Here is an 11,696-nt window from a genome sequence, read left to right on the forward strand (position 1 = left end):
GTTCGGAGAACAGCTGGATGAAATTATTAAGGAAGCTACTGGCGGGAAGAGTACTTCCATGCCTCAAACTAAAGCCAGGAAACCTGTCCAGGGTAGGAATCAGTCGAGGTTTCGCTCCTTTCGTTCCTCCAACTGGTCGTCCTCTAAGCCCTCGGCCTCGTCCGCTAACTCAGCCAAGGACCAGAAATCCAACTGGCGCACAAAAGCGCGTCCACAGAAGACCACAGGAGCTGCTGCCACTAAGGCAGCCTCCTCGTGACTATCTGCCCGCTCCAGCAACGTCCTTAGTCGGTGGCAGGCTCTCCCACTTTGGCGACGCTTGGTTAAAGCAAGTCTCCGATCAGTGGGTGAGAGATATCATCTCCCACGGCTACAGGATAGAATTCTCTTCCAGCCCGCCAAACAGATTTTTTTCGCTCAACTCCCCCCTGCTCCAAGGCCGCCGCCTTCTCACAGGCCGTGGCAGCCTTACAGGCCAATGGAGTAATTGTACCGGTTCCCGCCCGGGAACGGTTCAGAGGTTTCTACTCAAATCTCTTCCTAGTTCCCAAAAAGGACGGTACCTTCCGACCCATCCTGGATCTGAAGCTTCTCAACAAGCATGTTCAGGTGCGGCACTTTCGCATGGAGTCTCTGCGATCAGTCATCGCCTCTATGTCCCAAGGGGATTTCCTGGCATCCATCGACATCAGAGATGCCTATCTGCATGTGCCAATTGCAGTGTCACACCAGCGTTGGCTACATTTTGCAGTAGGAGAAGATCACTTCCAATTCGTGGCTCTCCCCTTCGGGTTGGCCACGGCCCCTCGGGTATTCACCAAGGTCATGGCTGCAGTGATTGCGGTTCTGCACCTCCAGGGGTTGGCAGTGATTCCTTACCTGGACGACCTTCTAGTCAAGGCTTCATCCAGCGCAGACTGTCAGCGGAGTGTCTCGCTCACTCTCTCCACTCTAGCTCAATTCGGGTGGCTGGTCAATCTGCCCAAATCCACTCTGACTCCGACCCAGAGTCTCACGTACCTAGGGATGCAGTTCGAGACCTTGACGGCACTTGTGAAGTTGCCCTTAGTCAAACAGCAGTCCCTCCAGCTAGCGGTGCGCTCTCTGCTGAGGCCCCGCCGTTATACCCTCAGGCATCTGATGCAGGTGCTGGGTCAAATGGTGGCGTCCATGGAGGCTGTTCCCTTTGCCCAGTTCCATCTGCGCCCCCTGCAGCTGGACATTCTCCACTGTTGGGACAAGCGGCCTTCCTCCTTACACAGGTTAGTGGCTCTGTCGCCACAAACCAGGAGCTCTCTTCAGTGGTGGCTTCGGCCCCTCTCCCTGTCCCAGGGGCGCTCCTTCCTGGCCCCGTCCTGGGTGATTCTCACCACGGATGCCAGTCTATCCGGCTGGGGAGTGGTATCTCCACCACAGAGCGCAGGGCACTTGGACTCCGTCCGAGTCAGCCCTTTCAATCAATGTGCTGGAAACCAGAGCCGTGCTTCTAGCTCTCCTAGCTTTTCACCACCTGTTGGCGGGCAGGCACATTCGAGTCCAGTCAGACAACGCGACAGCGGTTGCCTACATCAATCACCAAGGCGGGACACGCAGCCGCCTGGCGATGTTGGAAGTACAACGCATTCTTCAATGGGCGGAGGACTCAAAGTCCACCGTATCCGCAGTCCACATCCCAGGCGTGGAAAACTGGGAGGCAGATTATCTCAGCCGTCAAACCGTGGACGGTGGCGAGTGGTCCCTGCACCCGGCAGTGTTTCAGTCAATCTGCCGCAAATGGGGCACTCCGGACGTGGACCTAATGGCATCTTGTCACAACAACAAGGTTCCCGTTTACGTGGCTCGCTCCCACGACCCTCAGGCATTCGCCGCGGACGCACTGGTTCAAGACTGGTCCCAGTTTCGTCTGTCCTACGTGTTTCCCCCTCTAGCTCTCTTGCCCAGAGTTCTGCGCAAGATCAGAATGGAGGGCTGTTGAGTCATCCTCATTGCACCGGACTGGCCCAGGCGAGCTTGGTATCCAGACCTGCTCCATCTGTCCGTAGAGGGGCCGTGGCATCTCCCGGACCGTCCAGACCTACTCTCACAAGGTCCGTTTTTCCGCCTGAATTCTGCGGCTCTCAAATTGACGGCGTGGCTCTTGAGTCCTGGATCTTGACGGCTTCTGGTATCCCTCCTGAAGTCATCTCCACTATGACTCGGGCCCGTAAGTCTTCCTCTGCTAAGATCTATCACAGGACTTGGAGAATTTTCCTATCCTGGTGTCGCTCTACCGACCATCCTCCTTGGCCATTCTCCTTGCCGACCCTTCTGTCTTTTCTACAGTCCGGTCTGCAGCTAGGACTGTCCCTCAGCTCTCTCAAGGGACAAGTCTCAGCTCTGTCAGTTCTGTTCCAGCGGCATCTCGCTCGGCTGGCTCAGGTCCGCACCTTCATGCAAGGCGCGTCTCACATCATTCCGCCTTACCGGCGGCACTTGGATCCCTGGGACCTTAATTTAGTTCTCACAGTTTTGCAGAAACCCCCCTTTGAGCCTCTTAGGGAGGTCTCTTTGCATCGTCTTTCACAGAAAGTGGTTTTTCTGGTGGCCATAACTTCCCTCAGGAGAGTCTCTGATTTGGCCGCACTCTCTTCGGAGTCACCTTTTTTAGTTTTTCATCAAGACAAGGTGGTTCCCCGTCCGACTCCGGATTTTCTTCCTAAGGTGGTCTCTCCTTTCCACCTTAACCAGGACATTACCCTACCTTCCTTTTGTCCGGCTCCTGTTCATCGCTTTGAAAAAGCGCTGCATACTCTGGATCTGGTGCGTGCGCTGCAGATCTATGTGTCTCGCACCGCTGCTCTTAGGCGGTGCACTTCTCTTTTTGTGCTAACCACTGGTCGGCGCAAGGGCCTCCCTGCTTCTAAGCCGACCTTGGCCCGTTGGATTAGATCGACCATTTCGGACGCCTACCTGAGTTCTCAGGTGCCTCCCCCGCCGGGGATCAAGGCACATTCGACCAGAGCTGTTGGTGCCTCTTGGGCTTTCAGGCACCAGGCTACGGCTCAACAAGTCTGTCAGGCTGCCACTTGGACTAGCCTGCATACTTTTTCGAAGCACTACCAAGTGCATGCTCACGCTTCGGCAGATGCGAGCTTGGGCAGACGCATCCTTCAGGCGGCTGTCGCCCATTTGTGAAGTTAGGTTCTGCCTACTTCTTAGTTTTTCGTTTTATTTCCCACCCAGGGACTGCTTTGGAACGTCCCATGGTCTGGGTCTCCCAAAGGAACGATAAAGAAAAAGAGAATTTTGTTTACTTACCGTAAATTCTTTTTCTTATAGTTCCGTATTGGGAGACCCAGCACCCTCCCTGTTGCCTGTTGGCAATTTTCTTGTTCCGCGTGTTATCACCGGCTGTTGTCGTGGACAGAGTCTCCGGTTGTTCCGGCTTTTGCTCTTTTCTACTTGTGGGTGGCTATTCTCCTTCAGCTTTTGCACTAATCTGGCTGGGTCTGCTCACCAGGGGGTGTATAAGCTCAGGGGGAGGAGCTACACTTTTAAGTGTAGTACGTTGTGTGTCCTCCGGAGGTAGAAGCTAAACACCCATGGTCTGGGTCTCCCAATACGGAACTATAAGAAAAAGAATTTACGGTAAGTAAACAAAATTCTCTTTATTATTAATAATAATTTTATTTTTTATTAGTATTTTGCTATTAATACTAACAAAAATAACACATATTAAAAATGACGTAATAAAAATTATATAACAACAATATTATTCATATTTATTATTTTATAATTTGTATTTATTTCATTTTTACTATTTGTATTATTAATAATAATAATAATAATAATTTATTATTTTTTATTTATATTTTGCTATTAATAACAAAAATAACAAATATTAAAAATGAAGTAATAAATAAAAATTATATAACAACAATATTATTTATTATTTTATAATTTGTATTTTTTTCATTTTTACTATTTGTTTTATTATTATTTTTATTAACATAATAAATAACAACAAAAAATAATAATATACATTTGCATGAGGGATAACAGAAGAACCTGAGTACAGCAGTTTCTTCCAGTCCATTTTTTCGATATATAATGCAAGTGATCGCAGGTTGACGTCCCCCAGGATGACTTAAAAAGAAAAAAGAAAAAGTGTGAGAATATTTGACTAAAAAGCAAATAAATATCCTAAAGTTTAAAATGAAAGTAATTGCAAAAATAAATATCTTTTCATTTCATCTTATTATTTTTGCTGCATTTATTTTTCAAAATATAAAATTTACCCCCCCCCCCCAAAAAAAAAAATCAAGGCACCTATTTATCAAAATTCTAAAATTATTTATACCCCTCCCAAAAAAAATCAAAACAGCAGTTATTAAAATATAAAATTATTCAACCTCCCAAAAATAAAAACAGCTGATTTCTCGAAATTATTTAAATTCCCCCCCCAAAAAAACTTCAGACTGATTTTAAAATATACAATTATTTACAAATCCAAAGTGATTTATCAAAATGTAAAATTATTTACACCTCCCCCAAAACAATCCAAGCTGATGTATATAATATGCAATCATTTACCCCCCCCCCCCAAAAAAAATAGTAACCAGACTTTTTTCTTTTTTTTTTTTTTTTTTTTTGTCTTTTTAGATCACCACTTTCTCCCACACAAAAAAATGCATAACAATGGTGCTAATAAAAAAAAAAATGCCCGTTTCGCCTCACGTTAACAGGAAAATTAAAAAGTTCTCAGAAAATGGTGACACAATATACATTTTATTGATTTAAAAAAAAAAGTTAATCCATTATACAAGCTATACTGACCTGAATATTATGGTCATTTTTACGGTATAATGAGCGCTGTAACATTAAAAGGCACAAAACTGTGATAGAAATGTTTTGTTTTTTTTTTTTTCATTTTTATATATTTTTTTTCCATTTTTCAGAGCATTATATGGTAACTTGAATGATGTTGTCATTTAATATTACAGTTCAAGGCAAAATGAACAGAGTCTGGCACCAGTGACCATACACACGCCACGTGTTACACCAATTAGGAAATATCCGGAGATTGAAATCAAGTGGCGCTCAACCAGTAGAAGAGTCACTTGTACACACTCCTGAAATAGGAAAATGAAAAAGGTGGCACTCACCACACTTAAAAAATGATCCTTTATTTCATCCGAATGTCCCCCATCTGAAAGCAGCATAATGTAGACACAGAGACCCTGATTCCAGCAGTGTCACGTACTAAGCTGTGTGCTGTCATTTTGTTAAAATCACTGTTTTCTCTGCTGCAGATCTAGAAGTTATACAGAGCTCATGAATATGCTGGACTACCTGCACCATGCTAAGTAGTCCTGTAATGATAATCTACTGCTGGTTAAACTACAGTAAGCAGCCCAGTAAGTGACACATTGCTGGAATCAGGATCTCTGCTGCTCTCAGATTAGGTGGCAAAAACCTAATATAATGAGAATAATAATGAGAAGTGGGAAATATAAAAAGCTTAAGTAATGAGATGCCTATTTTTCTTTCTTTGTACATAGTTAGACGCTCATGAGCAGGGCCGTATTTACCATTAGGCACCCGTGGTCCGGTGCCTAGGGCGGCAGATTGTGAGGGGCGGCACCTTCTGGCAGCAAAAAAAAAAAAAAAAAAAAAAAAATTTTTTTTTTTTTTTTTTTTTTTTACATTTTTTTTTTTTTTTTTTTTTGTGGCCGCCGAGCACAGGGAGCTGATTGACCCCGGAACTGCCGGCGCCTGCACTTCCGGGGTCACAGGCGCGCGCCAATCAGCTCCTTCCTCTGTGCTGCGTCCACTGCTGTGTGGACGTCACATGCAGAGCTCACAGCAGGACGCTGCGGAGGACGCCGTGATGGAAGCCGGTGTCAGAAGAGGATACTCACGTGAGCCAGGAAGATGGCGGCGGGCAGTGGAGCAGGTAAGTGGATTCATAAGGAGCGTGGGAGTGTCTCTAATGCAGACCAGAGATCTGCGCATGCGGGGGGGGAGGCGGCAAAGGCAGATACTGGAGGGAGGCAGAGGCTGAGACTGGGGGGAGGCTGGAGGGAGGCAGAGGCTGAGACTGGGGGGAGGCTGGAGAGAGGCAGAGGCTGAGACTGGGGGAAGCTGGAGGGAGGCAGAGGCAGAGACTGGGGGGAGGCTGGAGGGAGGCAGAGGCAGAGACTGGGGGGGAGGCTGGAGGGAGGCAGAGGCAGAGACTGGGGGGAGGCTGGAGGGAGGCAGAGTCAGAGACTGGGGCAGGCTGGAGGGAGGCAGAGGCAGAGACTGGGGGAGGCTGGAGGGAGGCAGAGGCTGAGACTGGAGGGAGGCTGAGACTGGGGGGAAGCTGGAGGGAGACTGAGGCTGAGACTGGGGGGAGGCTGGAGGGAGGCTGAGGCTGAGACTGAAGGGAGGCTGAGGCTGAGACTGGGGGGAGGCTGGAGGGAGGCAGAGGCTGGAGGGAGGCAGAGACTGGGGGAGGCTGGAGGGAGGCAGAGGCAGAGACTGGGGGGAGGCTGGAGGGAGGCTGAGGCTGAGACTGGAGGGAGGCTGAGGCTGAGACTTGAGGGAGGCTGAGGCTGAGACTGGAGGGAGGCTGGAGGGAGGCTGAGGCGGAGACTGGGGCAGGCTGAGGCTGGGGGGAGGCAAAGGCTGAGACTGGGGAAGAGAGGCTGATGCTGAGGGAAGATAGAGGCTGATGCTGGGGGAGAGAGGCTGATGCTGGGGGAGTGGGAGAGAGGGGCTAATGCTAGAGACAGAGGACAAGGGATGAGGGATAGTGCAATGACAAAATCGATTGGGTGGGGGGAGTGTAAGGACTCAGAATAAGAGGGGGCAGCATTGGGAGCTCATTGTGAAGAAGGGTCAGCATGTGTGGGATCAGTATGGAGTGGAGCAATGTAGGGGAGTCAATATCAAGAGTGGGGTAGTGTGTGTGGGGGGGGTCTCAGCATAAGCGTTAGTGTGGTGGTCTTAGCATGAGTGGGGCAACATGAAGGTCTCATTATGGAAAAGAGGAAGGCAGCGATTAGGAGCTCATGGAGAGGGACAGCATGCATGGGACATTGTGAGAAGGGGGCAGCATGCATGGGACACTGAGGAGGGGGCAGCATGCATGAGACATTGTGAGAAGGGGGCAGCATGCATGGGACACTGAGGAGGGGGCAGCATGCATGAGACATTGTGAGGAGGGAGCAACATGCATGGGACATTGTGAGGAAGGAGCAGCATGCATGGGACATTGTGAGGAGGGAGCATCAAGCATGAGACATTGTGCGGAGGGAGCAGCATTCATGGGACATTGTGAGGAGGGAGCAGCATGCATGGGACATTGTGAGGAGGGAGCAGCATGCATGGGACATTGTGAGGCGGGAGCAGTATACATGAGACATTGTGAGGAGGGGGCAGCATGCATGAGACATTGTGAGGAGGGAGCAGCATTCATGGGACATTGTGAGGAGGAGCAGCATGCATGGGACATTGTGAGGCGGGAGCAGCATACATGAGACATTGTGAGGAGGGGGCAGCATGCATGAGACATTGTGAGGAGGGAGCAGCATTCATGGGACATTGTGAGGAGGGAGCAGCATGCATGGGACATTGTGAGGAGGGGGAAGCATGCATGGGACATTGTGAGGAGGGAGCAGCATGCATGGGACATTGTGAGGAGGGAGCAGCATGCATGGGACATTGTGAAGAGGGGGCAGCATGCATGGGACATTGTGAGGAGAGAGCAGCATGCATGGGACATTGTGAGGAGGGGGCAGCATGCATGGGACATTGTGAGGAGGGGGCAGCATGCATGGGACATTGTGAGGAGGGGGCAGCATGCATAAGACATTGTGAGGAGGGGCAGCATGCAAGGGACATTGTGAGGAGGGGGCAGCATGCAAGGGACATTGTGAGGAGGGAGCAGCATGCATGGGACATTGTGAGGAGGGGGCAGCATGCATGGGACATTGTGAGGAGGGGGCAGCATGCATAAGACATTGTGAGGAGGGGGCAGCATGCAAGGGACATTGTGAGGGAGGGGGCAGCATGCAAGGGACATTGTGAGGAGGGAGCAGCATGCATGGGACATTGTGAGGAGGGGGCAGCATGCATGGGACATTGTGAGGAGGGGGCAGCATGCAAGGGACATTGTGAGGAGGGGGCAGCATTCATGGGACATTGTGAGGAGGGGGCAGCATGCATGGGACATTGTGAGGAGGGGGCAGCAAGCATGGGACATTGTGAGGAGGGAGCAGCATGCATGGGACATTGTGACGAGGGAGCAGCATGCATGGGACATTGTGAGGAGGGGGCAGCATGCATGGGACATTGTGAGGAGGGGGCAGCATGCATGGGACATTGTGAGGAGGGGGCAGCATGCATGGGACATTGTGAGGAGGGGGCAGCATGCATGGGACATTGTGAGGAGGGGGGCAGCATGCATGGGACATTGTGAGGAGGGGGCAGCATGCATGGGACATTGTGAGGAGGGGGCAGCATGCATGGGACATTGTCCTCACATCATGCTGCTCCCTCCTCACAATGTACAGATCATATTTCATAATCGAGGAAGGTGTGGTGGATATACAGTAGTTTATAAGGGAGGGCAGTGTGGTGTTTATTAGGGGCAGTGTCACAGTCACAGTATATAAGTGGGGACGGTGTGGTGGAATATTTTATACTCATGCTATGTTTTGATGTGCCTGTGGTGATTCCCATTGGGGGGGGGGGGGTTCGTTTCTTATTGATACTTTTTAAAGTGTGCTACAGAGTAGATCTGCCTTAAACAGATGTCGTGTGCGAAAACTCAGTTTTACGTTGTCACTAAAGGGCGCGACAACTTAAAGTGCCTAGGGCAGCACGAAGGCAAAATACAGCCCTGCTCATGAGTCTTTCTGTTGTTTTTCCAGGTAGAAAAAGACTTTGAGCGGGAATGTGGCAAACTCCAGCAGTGAGTAATCAACCCGCATACCCTCCATCTTTTGGCCTCGTCACCCACACGCCCTCCATCTTTTGGCCTCGTCACCCCACACGCCCTCCATCTTTTGGCCTCGTCACCCCACACGCCCTCCATCTTTTGGCCTCGTCACCCCACACGCCCTCCATCTTTTGGCCTCGTCACCCCACACGCCCTCCATCTTTTGGCCTCGTCACCCCACACGCCCTCCATCTTTTGGCCTCGTCACCCCACACGCCCTCCATCTTTTGGCCTCGTCACCCCACACGCCCTCCATCTTTTGGCCTCGTCACCCCACACGCCCTCCATCTTTTGGCCTCGTCACCTCACACGCCCTCCATCTTTTGGCCTCGTCACCCCACACGCCCTCCATCTTTTGGCCTCGTCACCCCACACGCCCTCCATCTTTTGGCCTAGTCACCCCACACGCCCTCCATCTTTTGGCCTCGTCACCCCACACGCCCTCCATCTTTTGGCCTCGTCACCCACACGCCCTCCATCTTTGGCCTCGTCACCCCACACGCCCTCCATCTTTTGGCCTCGTCACCCACACGCCCTCCATCTTTTGGCCTCGTCACCCACACGCCCTCCATCTTTTGGCCTCGTCACCCACACGCCCTCCATCTTTTGGCCTCGTCACCCCACACGCCCTCCATCTTTTGGCCTCGTCACCCCACACGCCCTCCATCTTTTGGCCTCGTCACCCCACACGCCCTCCATCTTTTGGCCTCGTCACCCCACACGCCCTCCATCTTTTGCCTCGTCACCCCACACGCCCTCCATCTTTTGGCCTCGTCACCCCACACGCCCTCCATCTTTTGGCCTCGTCACCCCACACGCCCTCCATCTTTTGGCCTCGTCACCCCACACGCCCTCCATCTTTGGCCTCGTCACCCCACACGCCCTCCATCTTTTGGCCTCGTCACCCCACACGCCCTCCATCTTTTGGCCTCGTCACCCCACAGCCCTCCATCTTTTGGCCTCGTCACCCCACACGCCCTCCATCTTTTGGCCTCGTCACCCCACACGCCCTCCATCTTTTGGCCTCGTCACCCCACACGCCCTCCATCTTTTGGCCTCGTCACCCCACACGCCCTCCATCTTTGGCCTCGTCACCCCACACGCCCTCCATCTTTTGGCCTCGTCACCCCACACGCCCTCCATCTTTTGGCCTCGTCACCCCACACGCCTCCATCTTTTGGCCTCGTCACCCCACACGCCCTCCATCTTTTGCCTCGTCACCCCACACGCCCTCCATCTTTTGGCCTCGTCACCCACACGCCCTCCATCTTTTGGCTTCGTCACCCCACACGCCCTCCATTTTTTGGCTTCGCCACCCCACACGCCCTCCATCTTTTGGCCTCGTCACCCCACATGCCCTCCATCTTTTGGCCTTGCCGGTGACTTCATGCCCACTGGGAGTTATAACTGTGCATCCACTGGACTGTATCTTTCCTCATATCTTCACAGGTTGGAAGAACAAACCAAAAAGCTACAAAAGGACATGAAGAAAAGTATAGAGGCGGACCTAGGTATTCAGTCTTTTCTCTCCTTGCTTAGTAGTAAAGTATTACTCCTCTCCTAATTCTCTTGTGTTTCTGCATTTTCCCTCAGCCATGTCTAAGTCTGCTGTCAGGATCACCTCCGACCTGCTCGGGAATCCCCTGTGTGAGCCGGACCAGGATTTCTTGGCCATGGTGACGGCACTGGACACAGCAATGAAACGTATGGATGCATTTAACCAAGAAAAGGTAATTCGCTAATCTTACGAGAAACATCAGGATTTCACTATATAAACCATATACATTTATTAATGAGCTCTTTAGACCTGAGGAGACTGGTGACTTTACTTTGAAATCCATGTCAATACGGGCTGCCTATTAAAATGAGTATTTTATGATTAAGGCTTTATAAAATGTTCATTTATATTCTTAATCTTGAACTCTATGACAAAGGATTACACATTCATTTTGAGGTGGTTTTTTCAAAATAAATACACCAGATTCATAACGTCTAAGAAATTAATATAATAATGTTGATAATACTTTGAAACCTGGCAACAGATCTGCCTTAAAAATGGGCTACAGCAAATAACACCACTGGAAAATAGAAAACCTTACAGGTCTCAGAAAATGAAAAAGTAAAAATTATTTATATATATATATATATATATATATATATATATATATATATATATATATATATATATATATATATATATATATATATATATATATATATATATATATATATATATACATACATACATACATACATACATACATACATACATACATACATACATACATACATACACATATATATATACATATATATATATATATATACATATATATATATATATATACATATATATATATATACATACCGTATTTTTCGGACTATAAGACGCACCCTGGTTTTAGAGGAGGAAAATGGGAAAATAAAACTTTAAGCAAAAAATGTGGTCATGACACACTGTTATAGGGCGAGGATCTGCTGCTGACACTGTTATGGGGGTAATGTCCCCAAATTCTCTACTAAGGTACCCCATCCTGGTAATGATCCTCCTGCCTTGTATATGATCCTGCTATAAACCCCCATCCATCCTGTTCACATACCCCCCCCCATCCAGCCTGTTCACATGCCCCCCCCTCCATCCAGCCTGTTCACATGCCCCCCCCTCCATCCAGCCTGTTCACATGCCCCCCCCTCCATCCAGCCTGTTCACATGCCCCCCCCTCCATCCAGC

The 11,696-nt window shown here is 49.6% G+C and overlaps 1 protein-coding gene across 1 annotated transcript in view; it reads left to right on the forward strand.

Moving 5' to 3' along the window:
• The window catches only part of BIN3 (bridging integrator 3), a 105,189-nt gene that overhangs the window by 66,131 nt on the left and 27,362 nt on the right, over positions 1–11,696 (forward strand). The window contains exons 3-5 of the mRNA XM_075346427.1: positions 8,898–8,938; positions 10,415–10,476; positions 10,559–10,695. Coding sequence (XP_075202542.1) covers positions 8,898–8,938; positions 10,415–10,476; positions 10,559–10,695 — 240 coding nt within the window. The remainder of the gene's footprint in view (positions 1–8,897; positions 8,939–10,414; positions 10,477–10,558; positions 10,696–11,696) is intronic.

The sequence above is a fragment of the Anomaloglossus baeobatrachus genome, chromosome 4 (genome assembly GCF_048569485.1).
Source record: "Anomaloglossus baeobatrachus isolate aAnoBae1 chromosome 4, aAnoBae1.hap1, whole genome shotgun sequence".
In the NCBI taxonomy this organism is placed as follows: domain Eukaryota; kingdom Metazoa; phylum Chordata; class Amphibia; order Anura; family Aromobatidae; genus Anomaloglossus; species Anomaloglossus baeobatrachus.